At 38.4% G+C, this 17,842-nt stretch overlaps 2 protein-coding genes across 4 annotated transcripts; one reads left to right on the top strand and one right to left on the bottom strand.

The window, feature by feature from the left end:
- Nucleotides 1-468: 468 nt before the first annotated feature.
- Nucleotides 469-7,394, bottom strand: LOC125205558 (protein ROOT HAIR DEFECTIVE 3-like). 2 transcript variants are annotated; one of them, XM_089059952.1, is made up of 22 exons: nucleotides 7,190-7,382; nucleotides 7,007-7,073; nucleotides 6,801-6,903; nucleotides 6,644-6,714; nucleotides 6,484-6,547; nucleotides 5,615-5,686; nucleotides 5,477-5,524; nucleotides 5,174-5,236; nucleotides 4,792-4,848; nucleotides 4,564-4,695; nucleotides 4,389-4,457; nucleotides 4,189-4,280; nucleotides 3,948-4,059; nucleotides 3,691-3,859; nucleotides 3,503-3,603; nucleotides 2,952-3,376; nucleotides 2,801-2,867; nucleotides 2,504-2,644; nucleotides 2,267-2,410; nucleotides 1,185-1,312; nucleotides 983-1,097; nucleotides 469-784 (listed from the first exon to the last, which is right to left on the bottom strand). In XM_089059952.1, exons 1-22 carry the CDS (start codon nucleotides 7,329-7,331, stop codon nucleotides 662-664), a joined length of 2,505 nt encoding a protein of 834 aa, XP_088916078.1. In that variant the 5' UTR covers nucleotides 7,332-7,382; the 3' UTR covers nucleotides 469-661. The 2 variants fall into 2 exon arrangements, with proteins under 2 accessions (XP_088916078.1, XP_088916079.1); XM_089059953.1 differs by lacking the exons at nucleotides 469-784; nucleotides 983-1,097; nucleotides 1,185-1,312 and adding an exon at nucleotides 1,352-1,596 and having other exon boundaries at nucleotides 7,190-7,394.
- Nucleotides 7,395-9,558: 2,164 nt separating this feature from the next.
- On the top strand, nucleotides 9,559-17,075 carry LOC125205562 (uncharacterized). Of its 2 annotated transcripts, XM_048104592.2 has the most exons (3): nucleotides 9,560-10,198; nucleotides 16,307-16,370; nucleotides 16,838-17,075. In XM_048104592.2, exons 1-2 carry the CDS (start codon nucleotides 9,679-9,681, stop codon nucleotides 16,327-16,329), a joined length of 543 nt encoding a protein of 180 aa, XP_047960549.1. In that variant the 5' UTR covers nucleotides 9,560-9,678; the 3' UTR covers nucleotides 16,330-16,370; nucleotides 16,838-17,075. The 2 variants fall into 2 exon arrangements, with proteins under 2 accessions (XP_047960550.1, XP_047960549.1); XM_048104593.2 differs by lacking the exon at nucleotides 16,307-16,370 and having other exon boundaries at nucleotides 9,559-10,198.
- The last annotated feature ends 767 nt before the right edge of the window (nucleotides 17,076-17,842 follow it).

Here is a 17,842-nt window from a genome sequence, read left to right as displayed (position 1 = left end):
AGACGGGGAGCTATCTAGGCTTCGAATTGGATTCTCTATATTCAGTTTTTGGTACTCCCTTCGTTCCATTAGTGTTGACATATTTCTTTTTCGCACTTGTTTTAAAAAAAATTACTATATAAAAAATGTTAAAGTGGAGAGAAAGTAAAGTAAAAGATAATAATGTAGAGAATAGTCGGTCATTACATTATTTTCTCTCTTATTATACTCTCTCTATTTTTATTACTTATTACTATCTTTTTTTAAATGAGTGTGGAAAAAAGAAATGTGCTAACACTAATCGAATAGAGGGGAGTATATCATTCAATCAATTTGTAATCCTAACTGCATAGAATTTGATGGTCTAAATTTATAGTAGTACTGCGTAGATAATTCGAATTTGGGCTTTTAATGATTTGATTCATTAGTATATATAAAACCTCGTATCTAGGCAGAGTCGACAACCTTTCATTTCTCGAGAAAGGGCCATGATAAAAAAACAAAATGTTCTATCACATTAAAATCTTTTTAATAAAATCGAATACAAAAAAGAAAAGATAGAAACATCCTAAGCCCATGGGAATCACAAGGCTGGGCCTCGTCAAAACCTCCATTGGGGTAAACCCTCCGGTAGGAAAAAGAGTATCATTATGTAAACACCACAGCTTCATGATTTGTAGACTTAAGCAGCCACCGGAGCGGTTAAGCTTAATATTCCCTGGCCGGTAGTCAGGCACTTATATGTTGTATTCAAATGTTCTTGCAGAGCTTCCATTAACCTAGGATGTCTGCTTGGGATATCATCCTGCAAAAAAAATTCATCACATAATTAACTAAACCACGCTAATTAATGGTGTATAATACTCTACATGATTAATCATATTAAGACATAGAATTGAGATAATAATTGGTTGGTATCTGAAAGTTTTTATGCTTGTATACTTAAAGGGTGATCAGGCAATCAGATCAAATAGTAATAAATAAAATAATACTAGTGTAGTACCTCTTTAAGTTCCTCCTCTGTGGCAGAATACATATATCTACCATTTCCAAGCACGGCAACCATCCCACGTGCGATCCCAATTGCTTTAGCTAACTTGTAGACGAGTTTAGGGAACCTGTTGCAATAACAAGACAGAAATGTATATGGTTTATAATAAACTACAAGTAGTAATTAATTTAATTGCTTTCTAAAAGTGGAGTACCTGTAAAGAAGAATTTTGAACGGAGCAACTCCAACGATACTCAATCCATAAATTGCCCATTTACGAACTGAAATCACCCATTTAGGAAGAGACCGCTTCCGAGTCACAGTCCCACTTAGCTGCTGTGACTGTACAAAGCGGATGTTATTTATCTAACTCTTACCCAATTTTGGCATATTTTTCATACTCTCTAATTAAATCAAGCATCTTCATCGCTACACGTCTGTTTCATCTCTACATTTATAGTAATCACTAAATAATGGAGAACGTATTTAGTTTTTGCATGCTTATTTATTGCATAAGATTCTTCACTTCACTCCTCGACCTCCGACCCCACGCAACAGCACCATCGCCCCCGAGCAGCTCTGCCTCCGACTCCACTCAGCGGACTTCCCCCACCAATTTCTACGGCCTTTGCCGGAAAATAATAATAACAATTGGCTTAGAGGAGAGAGACAGGGGTGGTAGAGGAGAAAGAACAAGTCTTGACTTGATCCTACTTTCAATTGTTTATTGATTAAGTTGGATGAAATGGGCTTACCTGCCCATTTAAATCTTAAATATAAAGAGCATATAATTACTTCACTAACTTTAAACTTTTGTATGATGCAAGAAGAGAGATTATATTTTTCTAATTTTATAGTAGCAACAATTTCGATTGAAAAAGTATTTTCTAAAGATTTCTCAAATGAGCTGCAAAAATATGATGGGCGATGGATGGTTGAAAGATACTCCATCTTCATACACAATGAGAGTAAAACGTTCATTACTACTCCTATTACAAATTAAAGAAATTTGAGTGTACTCTTTTGGTAATGTAAGTAAGTTCTAGTTAGTACTATCTAGATATAGATATCCTTAAGAATTATCTGTAACGTACAACAGATGATATGACTCCCTGATTTGTAATATTTTAAAAATATACTACTAATATTTCAATGTTATATTCCGTATTTTTTTACTATTCCGAATATTATATCCAACCCCACAAGTTTCAGTTCTTAAATATGTCACTGGATAACACCCCCCCCCCCCCCACACAACATATTTGATTCACAATAATTTTGGATATAATGCAATACCTCTTCAAATTTCTCAGCAATGGAAAAACGATCCTCCTCTTCAAATTTCTCAGCAATGGAATAACGATCATCCATCTCTTGTTTAAACTTGGTCCATATTTCTTTGCATCTCAATGGGGTGATCACAGTCATTTGAGGAGGGACCTATATTAAACCACAAATTAAAAGGATTGAATTATACTCCTATCAAATTAACTCTAAAAAATTAGTGATGGAGGTCAGGGTTATAGAGTTAACATTTTCCCATGTGCGTGAAGAGAGAGAAATCCCATCGCCGCTGTTTGCATCAATAGGCAGCTCAGAACGTAGCACTCTTTGTACGACGTCGTATGTATCATCTAAACGTATTACAGCCATTTCCGACAATATATCTATACACTGCACATATGCATACACAAAATATATACTAGTAATAACATCTCAAAAGGTAAAATGAAAGGATAGATAATTATCTAAACTTACAAAAGAGATGATGATATAATACAAAATGGATGTGAGACAAGGGTAAATGGTCTCAAGTATATACAAAATTACCTGACGGTAGGCCTCCTCCTTAGTTGGCATTGTGTTGTCGTCCCTTGGTGCTAAAGCATGAACGTACCTAAAATCATAAGTAATCTGGGTTAAAACATAGATGAATTAATTATTAAATACTTCCGTGCATAGTTTGTGCAAATTAATTAACCTTTGACTCAAGAGTTTATCGACATAAGGAGCTTCATCTTTGAAACAGGAGACCACTCTGTCTCTAGCGTGTTTCTCTAAATCTGTTACGATTTGTTCATTCTCTGTTGCAAAATTCTCACTCTTTACGATTTGTTCATTCTCCGCTGCAAATTTACTAACAACCGCCAATTTAGCTGTCTCATTCTCACTCCTTACGTTTTGTTCATTCTCCGCTGCAAATTTACTAACAACCGCCAATTTAGCTGCCTCATTCTCACTCTTTACGATTTGTTCATTCTCCGCTGCAGATATGCCAGCAGCCGCCAATTTAGCTGTCTCATTCTCACTCTCCATGTAACTCCTAATACAACTCCATATGTCCATCACACTACAATCTTTTACAACATTCAATACTTTTGTAGTAACACTAATGGAGAGTTCCTCCTGCATATACATATATGTCAACCATCATCACCATTACCATAGCCATTTTAAGTCGGCTTTACTTTTATAAAGATAATAAATTGCATAAAGTTTGTACGAATTCTGACGACGTTTCACTATTATTACCCGTAGCTGATTTAGTGCATGTTCTTTAATTTCACGGAGTAGTTGTTTGCGCACACTTGAAGCATCATCCCCCCATTGTGCATGCTCTATCGTAGCAGATTCTGAAAATTAAATAGTAGTATAATGCAATTAATCATGATTGTTCTTAAAAACAAATATAATGTGGCATTTAATTAATGATGGTGCACCTGAACAATGCTGATCAAACTGCATCACGCAAGAGTCATAGCATGTCTGAAATGACTGAAATGCAGGCAGGGAAAATTCTTTTCTGCGCGTTTCGAGTTGAGTCGTGAAGCTTCGCAATGTCACAGATCGAAGATGACCCAACGTATTCATGTAAGCAGGATAGACCACCTAATTTAGCATGCATGATTAGAATTCATACTGCTATTTATACCAAACAAAAGTCACTAACCATAATTTTCTAAATAAGTATTCTTACCTTTAGTGCTTTTACCGTCAGATCTTGACGTTTATTGCTTCTGACTTTGTGTACTTGTTGGTCGTAACCTCCTTTAGTACCACTTTCAAAATTTATAGTTTCCTTATCGTAGCTATCAAAAGCGAAAATGTTAATATTGCTGCATCATGAATTGCTGCTATTTTTACTAAATATCTATACACATATATATAATGAGAATTGAGAAGAATTCAAATAAAAATTCTTAATAATTTTAGCTTACTCGGAGAGATACGTAGTCAAGATAGAGTTTGTTTGTGCACCGAAGTACTTCACAAGTTGAGTTTTTGCATTTTCTTCTAATTCTAACCAAGCCTGCACGTATTAAAAGTTAATGAATTACAAATTTAAGGGAATTAGGTAATGAAATATCCATTTTGATATTGTACAAAATAATAGTAGTAGTTAATTTTAAACTAAAACCTGGTTAGCTTGAAAGAGATTCAACTTTTCCACGGCAATCTCATCACATCTTGTTGTGGCAAACATGAGCTGATCTCCATAGAAAAAGCAGTAATATTAATCATGACCATTTTGAAAAAAAACACACAGAATTAAATAATACTTGAACTTAATTAAGATTAGTTGTTTGGCGAACCCTATAAGGTGGAACTTTGAAGCCTTTATATTTTTCGATGTCATCCCAATATTTCTTGGCACTGCTCAGAGAAAGTTTTGATGTAGAGGGATCAAGATTATGGGAGATTAATTGCTTTTGGAGTTGGACCACCTGCAATGGATCGATCGACTACATTTAATACTCCTTATTAATGTGTATATTAATGAATAATTGAAGGAATAAAGATAATTAAAGTAGTAATAAAACCTCTTCATCAAACTCGCGTCTCATATAGTTATAATGTGACAACACGGTAACCTCCACCTTAAATTAACAAACAAGAAAGATAAATTATTAGTACTACTACTATAGTTTTAGTTCCTATATCAAATTAAACACGAATTACACATGCACAAACTCATAATTTCCGTGAATAAGAGATGAGCGAATAACGCAACTGGGTTCAAATCCTATTAGAGAGAATTAATCTTTCGGTCTCTTATTAATGAAACTTGCGTGTTTCTTCATGTGTTATTTATATTTATAATTTATGCATGATTCTAATTTATCGGGTCAAAATACAACTATTGCTTACTATGCACTATATTATATGTGTGTGTGGGTGTGTGCTTTCTTTAGTTTTTGTTACATTGAAGATGTCAGTGAGTAGAGTGCCCTCGTTGTCTGGGGGCTTGGGAACCGCTTCCCAAATCTGCAGAGACAGGCCAAGAAAAAGGAGAGGCCATTAGACAAATGAAAGAAAATAATTTCAATTTCAATTATATGTTAAACACAAATTGCAAAAGTTGAAACTGCACCATGTGAAAATTTTCTAAGATAATTTTTACATTGCTTTAAAAAAACGGAGAAGCCATTAGACAAATGCAATCTACATAATTCTAAAGTAAAAAAAAATGCAATCTACATAATTCCAAATCCTTATATAATTTACCTTCTCGATGTCATCCTTCAAATTACACTTCAATAATTCCGAGGGTGTCTACATAAATAATAAATGCAAAAAAAATCATAATTAAAGAAAACTAATAACTACATTCATATATGAATTAGTTCCAATATTTAAGCATACCCCCGTATTGTTGCCGTCGCGTACCACAAAATGAAGATTTGTTTTCTGAGGACTAAGCAAGGGTAGCATTGCCTATATATCAAAGTTTACAAGAAGATAATTATTTACTACTAATATTATATTAATAAGTGGAAACTAAGTATCATATCCAGCATTACGATTAATTGCTAACTATTAGCAATTTGATCAAATTAAAACCAATTTTTAGCCACTAGATTAAAAGATTTAATGGTTAAAATAATGTGCAGTAAATTATAAATTAAATTTAAATAACTAGTACTAAATAAAATTAAAGGGTATTAATGTCAATCTTCTCTCATTAAAATCATCTCAAAACTTTAAATTTACGTAAATCTCTCGATTTAAATTATTTTTCACTAAAAATATATCAAATTATAGGAAATTTTATAAGGATACTAACGAGATCTCAATTGCATATGTTCCGACGACGTTCAGATGATGAAATTCGATAAAAAAAATTTCCAATTTTCGTACATGTTGATGAACAGATTTTTTTATCAACAAATACCTAAAAAAAAAATCTCAATATAGTGTATGTAAAATATAAACAAAATTGTGTTGATATTTTCATGTACATATGTTAAAACACCCATGTCATTGTGTTGATATTTGTTATACACTATGGTGATACAAAAAAAAAACTAAAGAAAATTATCATATGATAATATAATGATGATATTACCATTTTGTAAATATTTTGTGTACTATTTATTGAAATTTGTGAGTTTTAATCTAATTCACTGATTTCAAAATCTAAAGATGTAAATTTAGTCTTAGTTTTGGATTATGATGTTGTAAGCATTATAAGAGGACCCTACATATCCAATATCTATATAGAACAAGTGTACCTCAAAAACGGTTTTCAGAAGAGGCCTATTCGCAGCTTGCTCGCGGCCGATTTCACAGAACCACCTATATGTATTTATAAATATATCAATACTAAATGAAATATAGTTTATTAAGTATGAGTTTATTTGCGAAATTAATTAATCTGGTCGAAGAAAATACATGTTTATGATGACAGTGTGAGCAATTGCTATAGCAAACAAGGCGCTTTGCTTCTCAAATGCTGTATCATCCTGAAATAATCATGAGTTCAATAGCTTGATTTATTTAAGTAATTAGATAGTACTGTAGAAAGATTAATGATTAATTAAATACTAACCTCTCCCTTCTCTTTACCATCTGTACCCTCCAAATCTAGCACCACAGTTAACGGTTCAATATCAGGAGCTTTTGCTATCCATATCCCATTCGTTGTCTTGCTCCTACACAAAAAACCCTTTTTTAAATACTACTACTATGAATAAATAAATATATTTGTATTTATTAGTATCAATTTAAGAATAAGATGTAGACGACCAAACTAACCTTCCAGTTCCTGCATTCATTTCCCTAAAGTTTGTACCGAATAGATGATTCAACAAAGTACTTTTTCCTGCACAAAAATAAGTGGAGTAGCTTTTAATGTATGCTTGATGCCCTTAGCCTCCAAATGTTAGCTTACTTATTTAATCTATCAATCTAATCACATACTCAGGCCAGAAATCATACCACTGGACTGCGGGCCGACGATGGCAATGACCGGAATTGAGGCAGCAGCGCCTCGGATGAAGTCCTCGAAACCCGACTCATTGAAATCTCCGTCGCCATTAATCAATTCCATCGGCTCAGAATTTTCCGGCTCAATTATCATCTGAAATGACGTAGGAGAAGTCGCTCTGTTGAGTACGTTAGCAAATTATATTCTTCTATTCATCCTAATTTATAGTGTCACCCAAACTCAAGACTTTTCTTATTAAAAAAAATGTTGTGACAGTTAAAACAATTTACTACTACTATGTAACAATAAATAAAAATGAAATATAGAAATTAATAAATTACAGATTAGTTTTTTTAGTTAGTTTCTTTCACAGAAACAATAGTCATTTTTATATGATATGTACATAACACAAGCATGTTATGACAAGCTGAATTCGAACAGAGCTCTTTAGTTGTGTGTCGAGCCAAGCTCAACTCAAAAAACTCTCGAGCCTTAGAATAATTTCACTAGCCTAGCTTGACGACATTGGGCTCGTTTGCTAATTGCTACCCTTAATTTTTATTTTTATTTTTTTTGCTACAGTAAATTTTAGGGCAAACATACTAGTAATAATCTGTCAATTGGGGATATTTTTGAATAGTACTCCAAAGCGTGTGGAGTGGACTAAGACTAAGACTTTCTGAGTAACTTCGTAGAATAGTCCACCTCAATCCATCAATTTGAACCCAATATTATGAGTCGAGCAATAAGATATGTGACGAATATAATAAAAGCGTGTAAATCCAATATGACACGTTCGATAGATCGTGATAGAAAGGTACGGCACTGGTAGTGGGTGTCACACATTTTGCTGTAAAATTGATACACATTGGATAAGATAGAGAAAAAAGTGTTAAAAGTACGTTAGTTGAAAACCTCAATAGAAAGTTAAAAACAATTTTTTTTTTGTGGATGAATCAAAATTAAGGTTGTTAGGAAATATAATGCAGAAAATATACGGTTATTGCACAAAGTACAGACGGGAAGAATTATAAATGCACTATTGTAATATGCTTGAATGATATCTCTCAATGGTTACACACCATTTTATAAGCTCCCGTTCTAGCTATGTATGGAAAATATTCTCTAATTATACTAATATTTTCTTAATTTGATTTTCCATAATCTTTAATTGATTTTTTTCATTATTCTTGCCATAATTTCGTCTTTTGCTTTCTTGTGCTCCAATTAATTGATTTCTCCATTCGAATATTTCCCTTCAAGCTGAGTATTGAGTTTTTTCGACACTTAACTTGCACAGTCTTTACTTTGAAAAAATAGTTTATACTCGTATTCAGAAGTCCTTAATTCAATTTTCATTGATAGCTTATGATCGTATCATAGAGCATCTACAATTCCTCATTGTTAGTTATTCTCATTTAAAGGAGCTTCTTCATTTTTATTCATTGAAAGTTTAGGCCCTTGTAAAGGAGCTCTTCATTCATCATCAGTGAAAGTTTAGACTCGTTCCAACGAGCTCTTCAACTTTTTGTTGACAGTTTTAACTCGTGTCAAGGAACTCTTCAATTTTTTGTTGACAGTTTTAAGTCGTGTCAAGGAGCCAATCTAGATAGTTTTTACTCATGTCCGGGAGTCACCTTAGATAGTTTTAGCTCGTATCCAAAAGCCATCTTAGATAGTTAGTTTTAGCTCATATCCAAGAGTCATCTTAGATAGTTTTTGCTCGTATCCAGGTGTCATCTCATTTTTTCTGAATGATAGTTTTTACTTGTATCGAGAAGCTAAATCAGACAGTTTTGACACGTGTCAAGGAGCTAATTCTGATAGTATTATTAAATTAATAATATATAAATGATATTATACATTGATTTTTTTATTTAAAAAAAAAAAAACAGTTCCATTTTTCAGCTTTTTTCTCCTAACCATGCCTAACAGAATAACTGAAAATTTTATATGTTTGAATTCAAATCGAATTTTAAATTTTCGGATGGGATATTCGGTGTTTGGATTTTAATACACCCAAATCAAATTAGATTATTGATTACAGAAGAACCGACTATAGTAATTAATTTGATATGGAGTACAAATATAATGGCAATAAATGAAGGGATTAATTTTTGTAAATGTAACAGATAAAATTTTTTGATGAGCCTCGCAATTTCGGGGCAAAATATAAGAGCACCTTTGAGGATGTTTCGTCGAAACAATACTAAAACTACTTTTTTTCCGAGAAATTTCGTTCACAAGCGTCACATTACCCTATCACAATGTCACACGTCTTTTTAAGAAAAGTATTTCCATAAATAAGAAATGAGATATAAAAGTCAAAATACAACAACGCGTATATATAATGTTATTTCAACAAAAAGACATTGATATTGATTGCAAGCTCAATTTCCCAAAGTAGTTAAGTAATTAGAATATATGATATTGATTGCTAAGCCTTGGAGGGTTATCATACCCCGAATCACTGAGTCGAGCCTTAGATATCGAGGTGGCCATGCCCAAGGAAAAGTCGACTGTACTTGTTGCTGCAGCACCACCTCAACAACAACAGAACTTTCGAGAGAAAAGGAGGTGGGAAGGGGATCGTGCCCCGAGTGAGAACAAGAGACCACAATTTGCTTTGAAGCCACCGCAGAACGGTGGAAGGCAAACTGCTCCGAATCAGATGGTGGAGTACCGACCTAGGGCCCCTCCCTGTGCTAAGTGCTCGAAGAATCATCACGGGAAGTGTAAGGTTGGGACTAATAAGTGCTTCAACTGTGGAAAGGGAGGACACTTCTCCAGAGAATGCCCGGATAGAAATGCTGGAGTCAGAGGGAGACAGAACTATCAAGGGCAGCGTCCGCAACTACGGGCACTTCAAGCTGAGCCAAGAGGAAAAGCAGTCCTACCTTCAGCCCCGCAACCCAAGCGGCAACTGCAACAGAGACTTCCTACCCAGGCCAGAGCTTTTGCACTGAGACAGAAGCAGCCAAAGACGGAGCCAGGGAACCAGGAGCAGGGCAATCTGGCAGGTATGGGAACTCTCCTCAACATACCTATTGCCATTTTGTTTGATACTGGTGCATCCCACTCATTCATATCAACACCTTGCGTGGATACTTTAGAACTGCCTACTGATGAAATAGAACATAAGATGAGGGTGTCCTCACCCGTAGGAGGCCTTATAAACATCTCACGGACTTGCTCAAATGTAGAATTTACTATGGGAAACCTTAAGTTAGTGGCTCACAACTTACATGTGATGTTGATGTGGAACGTTGACATCATTTTGGGAATGGATTGGTTAGCAGCAAACTACGCTACCATTCGTTGTAAGGAAAGACAGATTTCTCTGCAATACCCAGGGAAGGAACCCACAATTTTTTCACGGAATTTCCATGAGGCGACGAAAGTCCATTATTTCTGCACTACAAGCGGCCACTATGATAAGGAAATGATACCCTGCATACCTCGTGTATCTGAATGGAGAAGAGAAAGAGGACCGTAAGATTGAAGATGTAGCGGTGGTACGAGAATTTCCAGACGTCTTTCCGGACGCACTACCAGGGTTGCCGCCAGACAGACAACTAGAATTCACAATCGATCTCGAACCGGGATCGGCTCCAGTATCGAAGGCACCATACAGAATGGCGCCCAAAGAGCTAGAAGAACTCAAAATACAGCTACAAGAGTTACTAGACCTGGGTTTCATTCGACCCAGTGTGTCACCATGGGGCGCACCAGTGCTCTTCGTGAAGAAGAAGGACGGAACGCTCAGAATGTGTATCGACTACCGGGAGTTGAACAAGCTGACGCTCAAGAACAAGTACCCTCTACCGAGAATTGATGACCTGTTTGACCAACTTCGAGGGGCTGGCGTATTCTCGAAAATGGACTTGAGATCAGGGTATCACCAACTGAAAGTCCGACATGACGACGTGCCCAAGACGGCATTCCACACCAGATATGGCCATTATGAGTTCATTGTGATGCCTTTCGGGCTCACAAATGCCCCGGCAGTGTTCATGGACTTAATGAACCGCGTGTTCCACCCGTACTTGGACAAGTTTGTCCTAGTCTTTATAGATGACGTACTTATCTACTCGAAGAGCGAGAAGGAACACGAGGAACATCTGAGGACCACCTTAGAGACGTTGAGAGCCGAGAAGCTCTATGCTAAGTTTAGCAAATGTGAGTTCTGGCTCAACGAGGTGAACTTCCTAGGGCACATAGTGACGGCAGAAGGGATCCGAGTGGACCCTGCAAAAGTGGAAGTAGTGCAACGTTGGCAGCCACCGACAACACCTAGTGAAATTCGAAGTTTCTTAGGTTTGGCTGGATATTATCGGAGGTTCATTGAAGGATTTTCTAAAATAGCCAGACCACTGACTCAGCAGCTCAAGAAAGGAGTTAAGGTCAACTGGACGCCGGAGTATGAAGCAAGTTTCCAATTATTAAAAGAAAAGTTGACCACCGCACCAGTCCTAGCCGTGCCAGCACCAGAAGCAGGCTATGTGTGTACACCGATGCTTCGAAGATCGGACTTGGATGCGTATTGATGCAGAATGGCAAGGTGATCGCGTACGCGTCACGCCAACTCAGGCCACACGAGCTAAATTACCCCACACATGATCTGGAATTAGCAGCAGTGGTACATGCCTTGAAGATTTGGAAACATCACCTCTACGGGGTTCGATGTGAAATCTTCACGGACCACAAGAGCCTTAAGTACTTTTTCGAGCAGAAGGATTTGAATATGCGACAACGCAGGTGGCTCGAATTAGTCAAGGATTATGACTGTGGTATAAATTACCACCCAGGCAAGGCGAATGTAGTGGCAGATGCCTTGAGCAGAAAAACTGTACCCCAAGTGGCCACCTTCCTCACACAAAATGAGGAACTTATACGGGAATTCGCTAAGATGCGATTGGAGGTAGTAAGAGCACCAGAGATGATGGAAAGAAAAATCGCCACTTTAGTGATTGAACCAAACTTAAGAACCAGGATTGTTGAGGCTCAAAGGAGTGATGAAGCATTAGAGAAAATTCGACTTAAAGTGAGGACGGGAAAAGAGGTGAGTTACCGCGAAGAAGCGGATAACGCCCTCACATTTGAAGGGAGATTATGTGTGCCCAATGACGAGACTCTCAGAAATGAGATCATGAGCGAAGCGCACGAAACACCCTATACTGCCCACCCAGGAAGTACGAAAATGTACCAAGATATGAAGAAACAGTTTTGGTGGGATGGCATGAAGAGGAGCATAGCGTCGTTTGTAGAAAAGTGCTTAGCATGCCAACAAGTGAAGGCTCTACATCAACGACCCTATGGAAAATTGCAACCCCTGGAAATTCCTGAGTGGAAATGGGAGCACATTGCGATGGATTTCGTGACAGGATTGCCAAAGTCACAACGAGGGAATACTGCTATTTGGGTGATTATAGATCGCCTCACCAAAAGCGCCCATTTTGTACCGGTTCGTATCACTTACGGATCGGACAAGTTAGCTCAGATCTATGTGCAAGAGATCATACGATTACATGGAATACCGGTGACAATCACATCAGACCGTGATCCGAAATTTACTTCTAGGTTTTGGATAAGCTTGCAGCAAGAGCTAGGCACCAGGTTGAATTTCAGCACGGCATTCCATCCACAGACTGATGGGCAGTCTGAGAGGACAATTCAGACCTTGGAAGATATGCTAAGGGCCGTGGTGCTCGACCGCGGAGGAAAATGGGAGCCAGTACTACCACTTATAGAGTTTGCTTACAATAACAGTTATCAGGCAACTATAAACATGGCCTCATATGAGGCACTGTATGGGAAGAAATGTAGATCGCCGCTTTACTGGGATGAGGTCGGTGAGAGAAAGACGCTTGGACCGGATTCTGTAGAGGAGATGATAGAGATCGTCCGCCAGATCCGTGAGAGAATCAAAGAAGCTCAAGACAGGCAGAAGTCATACGCGGATGCTCGTCGAACCGACCTGCAGTTCAAGGCGGGAGATAAAGTTTTTCTAAAGGTATCTCCGTCTAAAGGGATTACAAGATTCGGCGTCAAGGGCAAGCTAAGACCACGTTTCATCGGACCCTACGAGATTCTAGAAGAAGTAGGTCCTGTGGCGTACAGATTGGCACTCCCACCGAGTTTCGGGAATGTGCACAATGTCTTTCACGTGTCACAATTGAGGAAATACGTGTTCGACCCGAAACACATAGTCCACCAAGAAGAAATGGTTTTGGAACCAGACTTAAGCTATGAAGAGAAGCCAGAAGCAATCTTAGACATGAAGGTCAAGGAATTGAGGAACAAATCTATTGTAACGGTGAAAGTTCTATGGAAGCACCATGGTCACGAGGAAGCTACGTGGGAATTGGAAGACAAGATGAAAGAAAAGTACCCAGAACTGTTTGAGTAAATAAACAAAATTTCGGGACGAAATTTTCGTTAAGGAGGGTAGAATGTAATACCCGCTCGTTTGTTTTTTTTTCGTTTCGACTTAAGTTGTAAGGGCTCACCAACATGGAATTGTGTCACTCTTTTGTTGTGATGAAATAAATAAGGACTCGTTGCCTTGTGTTACTTAAGTGCCGTTTAGTTGCAAGAAAAAAAAAATAATAATAATAATATAAGGAGTATTGGAATCCACCAAAGCTATTCCTTTTTATTCACGAGCCATAGCTAACGAGAAAGAATATAGGGGGTTCATTTTCTAACTAAGAAGTGTAACTACTATCAAAATTTCACTCTAGCTTACATAATTAAACACATGTGAGTTATGAGTTTAGAAAAAAAAAGAGAGAAGAATTTAAGAATACAAATATACAAAGATTTGGGCCCCGACCCTCGAACTCGAGACTTCTTTCGGCCCAAGGACTTAGAGGACAGCCGAAGGCTGTACAGCCAGCCGACTGCCTGGTCTCGATACAAGGCCACCTCTTCAAGTTTTTGAAACCTTTATCTTTTATCTACCTTTAGATCTGCAAAAGCTAATAAGACAAATAAATATGTAGACTTTTTTTTTCCAGCTTCAAACAAAACAAGAAGGGAGGCATCCATACTTTACCAAAGGGGGGTCTAAATGGTTTCCAAATGGGATATACACTACTACACAGCCATGTACCCAACCGAGAGCTGATATGTGAAAAACAAAAATCCTTAAAACTTAGGAGTATAAGGCTGCGAACCTGTGTACTAAATAATAAGTGAAAGAAGGGACAACTTAGATAAAGGATTTGGGAGTTACCTCTCATTGCTGCCAGAAATCTGAGACTGCCTCATTTGGAGTGGCAACTTAGCCTTGACCGATTCCTTGCTGATCAGCTAGCCCAAATAGCCGCCCTCCAACTACACCAAGTCAGCCCAAGACCAAACAGCCACCTGCTCCCCTCCCCTGCACAGCGACAAATATCATGAATGCCCAGTCCTTATACCCTTAGTATACCACCAAAACTTCAGTTAAAGTTGCTGCAAAAGATCAAAGAAAAGAGGGATATGCTGCTGGATAGAAACAAGAGTTTCAGCAGCCTCAGCAGCCTCATTTAAGGCTCACAAGTATACCAATCAGCCTATAAAAATCCCCCCCCCCCCCCACACACGACTTTCAACACCCTCCTGCATACCATCAAATTCTCAGCAAGATAGGGAGTAAAGAGTGGCATAACCGAGAGCAACAACAAGGGCAGCCCCATTTTCTTCACTAACATAAGAGGTAACACCACAACCACACCTTTGCATCATGATAGCAAGAACATAGAGAACATAGAAATAGGGCCAACATCTGTTAGTATAGCCACTGCCGAGAGAGAAGTGACAAGTAGAATATGCCCACAAATAGTTGTTCAATCATAACAATGTTTAAGCTTCAAAGTAGAGATAACAGAGGTCAATTTCAGTAAGCAACACACCAAGACTCCACCTTTGAAACTTCTCAATCGAGCTACTGCCTTAGAAAGGAGTTCAAGGTCTAAACTCTAGAAAATTCTTCAACATAGCTACTGCCCCAGAGAAATTGATTTCTTAACAGAACAAGAAAAGGGGGAAACTGGGACTTAGCTTTTTGTGAGGAGGCGGCGACGCCGCTGGGAAAATAGCACGAACGGCGGTGGCGTGTTTGGGTCTCGTCGAATAGTGACAACAGCAGGAGCCTCGACAGCCACTGCCGGACTCCGGCAGCGGTGCTGCGAGCACTGGAAGCCGAGCGACCAGGGGCGAATGCGGACGGCGGGCGAGAATCCGCCGGGGAAAGTACATGCGGCCAGGGGTGACGGCTGCTCACGGAGAAGCGACGGTGGAAGAAGGCGATGCCTTCTCTGTCGAAGACTTCGTCGGGCGTTGACTCACCGGAGACGATCGGAGTGGCTGAGAGGAGGGAGTACACGCCGGCGAACTCCGGCGAGGCAGCGTGAGGAAGAAAGGGGCGGAGCCGCCAATGTTTCCTTTTTCCAATTAGGGTTTGGATTTGGGGGAAATTGAGGTCGGGAGAGAGGATGGGAAGCGATTGAGCAAACCGGCGACGCACGGGGAGGCGCCGATCGGAGCTCCGAGCGACTGGCGATGAGGAGACGCCGCCACCCTCCTCCCACTTAGGGTTTCGGTCGAGAGTGTGGGAGTGAGAGAGAGATGTCGATGGGTTATGGTGCAAGATTTTGGGCCTCTTTCTTTTATTTTGTTTGGGCCTCTTTCTTTTAATTGTTTGGGCCACTAATTAAGTTAAGGTAGGAACTAATTTAAATCACGGGCCTTATTAAGTTGTGGATTTAGAAATTTATAGTCCATAGATTAATTCCACAAGGATAAGTCTAATTTTTTCGGAAAATAGTATAGGTGCTCTAATGATTAAAATTTAAGAAAAGTACGATGCGCTAACGGTGAATAGACCTCGAGCTTAGTTAGTATGCTTAAATAAATAGCATGGGAGGTAGCACCCTCTAATTAAGTGAATAATTCCTCTAGCTTAATTAAATCCACTGATTTAATTAATACTCAAGGAATTCTAGAACTTTTTCTAGAAATTATAAAAAAAAAAAAAAAAGAATGAAAGAGCCACGCACGTAGGATGCATCCACGTTTAAGCTTAATTAATTTTACCTCAAAGTCTAATAAAGTATTCTTATGTTAACTTTATTTTACTAAAGGGGCGTCTACGAACGTCATCTAAGGCCAAGTTAAGGAAATTTCGGAAGGAGCTTTTGCTTTGAGGTGGGCTTTTCTTTCAAAATGTGAACTTGCTTTCTAGCATGAATATATGAAAATGATGCTATTTATGTTTTTGTCATGCCATTTTATGTTTTATGGATTACCTATCTGCTTGGCTATGCCAATTATGTTTAATCGAATTCGGGTCCAAGTGGGGAAGTAAAGCCTACTCGGACTAGTGTACACATATGGGGATCGTGAGCTAGCTTTTAAGTTGGCCGATCCAGTGACCGTCGTGGAATGTGGCCACATTCCCGGTTCACATACGTTACAGATATGGTATCTATGTTATGTGATTGCGCAATCAACTTTATGAAATGAAAAGAATTTTAGTGACTCGGGCCTTTCAAGTCAAAACCCCGTGTTCACTCAACTGGCTGACAAAACTCTTTACGAAAATTTTGTTTCGGCAATGTGCTCACTGAGTATATCAAATACTCAGCCCTGCATGTTTCTTTTCTAATGTGCAGGTTGAACGTGGACGGGCAGACGACGGTGTTGGGAGTAAGATTTTAAATAAGTCTTTAGGTAGCCCAAGGTAGTGTGTCCTCATACATACTACTCTGTCTTGGACATTTCCGCTGTAGTAAAACTTTGTAATAAGAATTTATGAACCCAGGAAGTACTCTGATGTTATGTTGACCCTTTGCACCTCTGCCCGTGAGACTATTATCCCAGTTCCATCTTATAAATTATGATTTCTCTGTCCTTTTGTTCAGATTTGTTATTTAAAGTATGTATAGAGGCAGTCACTCCCACATAGGAAGTTGTGGTCGTGACAGGCATTGGTTGGGTAGGGGAGGCAGGCTAGAGTCCAAGAACTAAGAACAACAGTGACGTGTTAAGGGGAGAATTCTTCTTTTGTTCTAGGGTGCTAATTGCATTCCATCTTAATGAAGAAGAATAGATTTATTCCTACTCAGGGAGTGACGCATAATGATTATGCGTCATTAGATAAAGACGCATAACGATTATGCGTCTTTGCCTAATGACGCATAATCATTATGCGTCACTCCCTGAGTTTAAATCGGGCAGAAGCAGAACAGAAATTGAGCTTTCATCGCAGAGCAGAGGCAGATGCAGCAGCGGCGACTTCCAGCGGCTTTCATCGAGCTTTTTCCGGTGAATTCGAGCTTTTTCCAGCTAAATTGAAGAACAATTACCGGAACTTATAGAGAAAATGTTAGAAATCGACCGAAATCGCCAGACATCACCGGAAATCACATACACCCTGAGGAATTGGAAGTGAAATCTGTTCTGGGTTCTGCGCTGCTTCTGCCCGATTTAAACCAACTGAAAGACGCATAACGATTATGCGTCATTAGGCAAAGACGCATAACTGTTATGCGTCACTCCCTGAAGACGCATAATCATTATGCGTCATTCCATTAAGAAAGACGCATAATGGTTATGCGTCACTCCATTAAGAAAGACGCATAATGGTTATGCATCACTCCCTGAGTAGGAATGAATCT

This window comes from Salvia hispanica, chromosome 6 (genome assembly GCF_029641045.1).
Source record: "Salvia hispanica isolate PSC_SH4W2 chromosome 6, Shi_PSC_v1, whole genome shotgun sequence".
NCBI classification, from domain to species: Eukaryota; Viridiplantae; Streptophyta; class Magnoliopsida; order Lamiales; family Lamiaceae; genus Salvia; species Salvia hispanica.
This window is presented reverse-complemented; position numbering and strand designations above follow the sequence as displayed.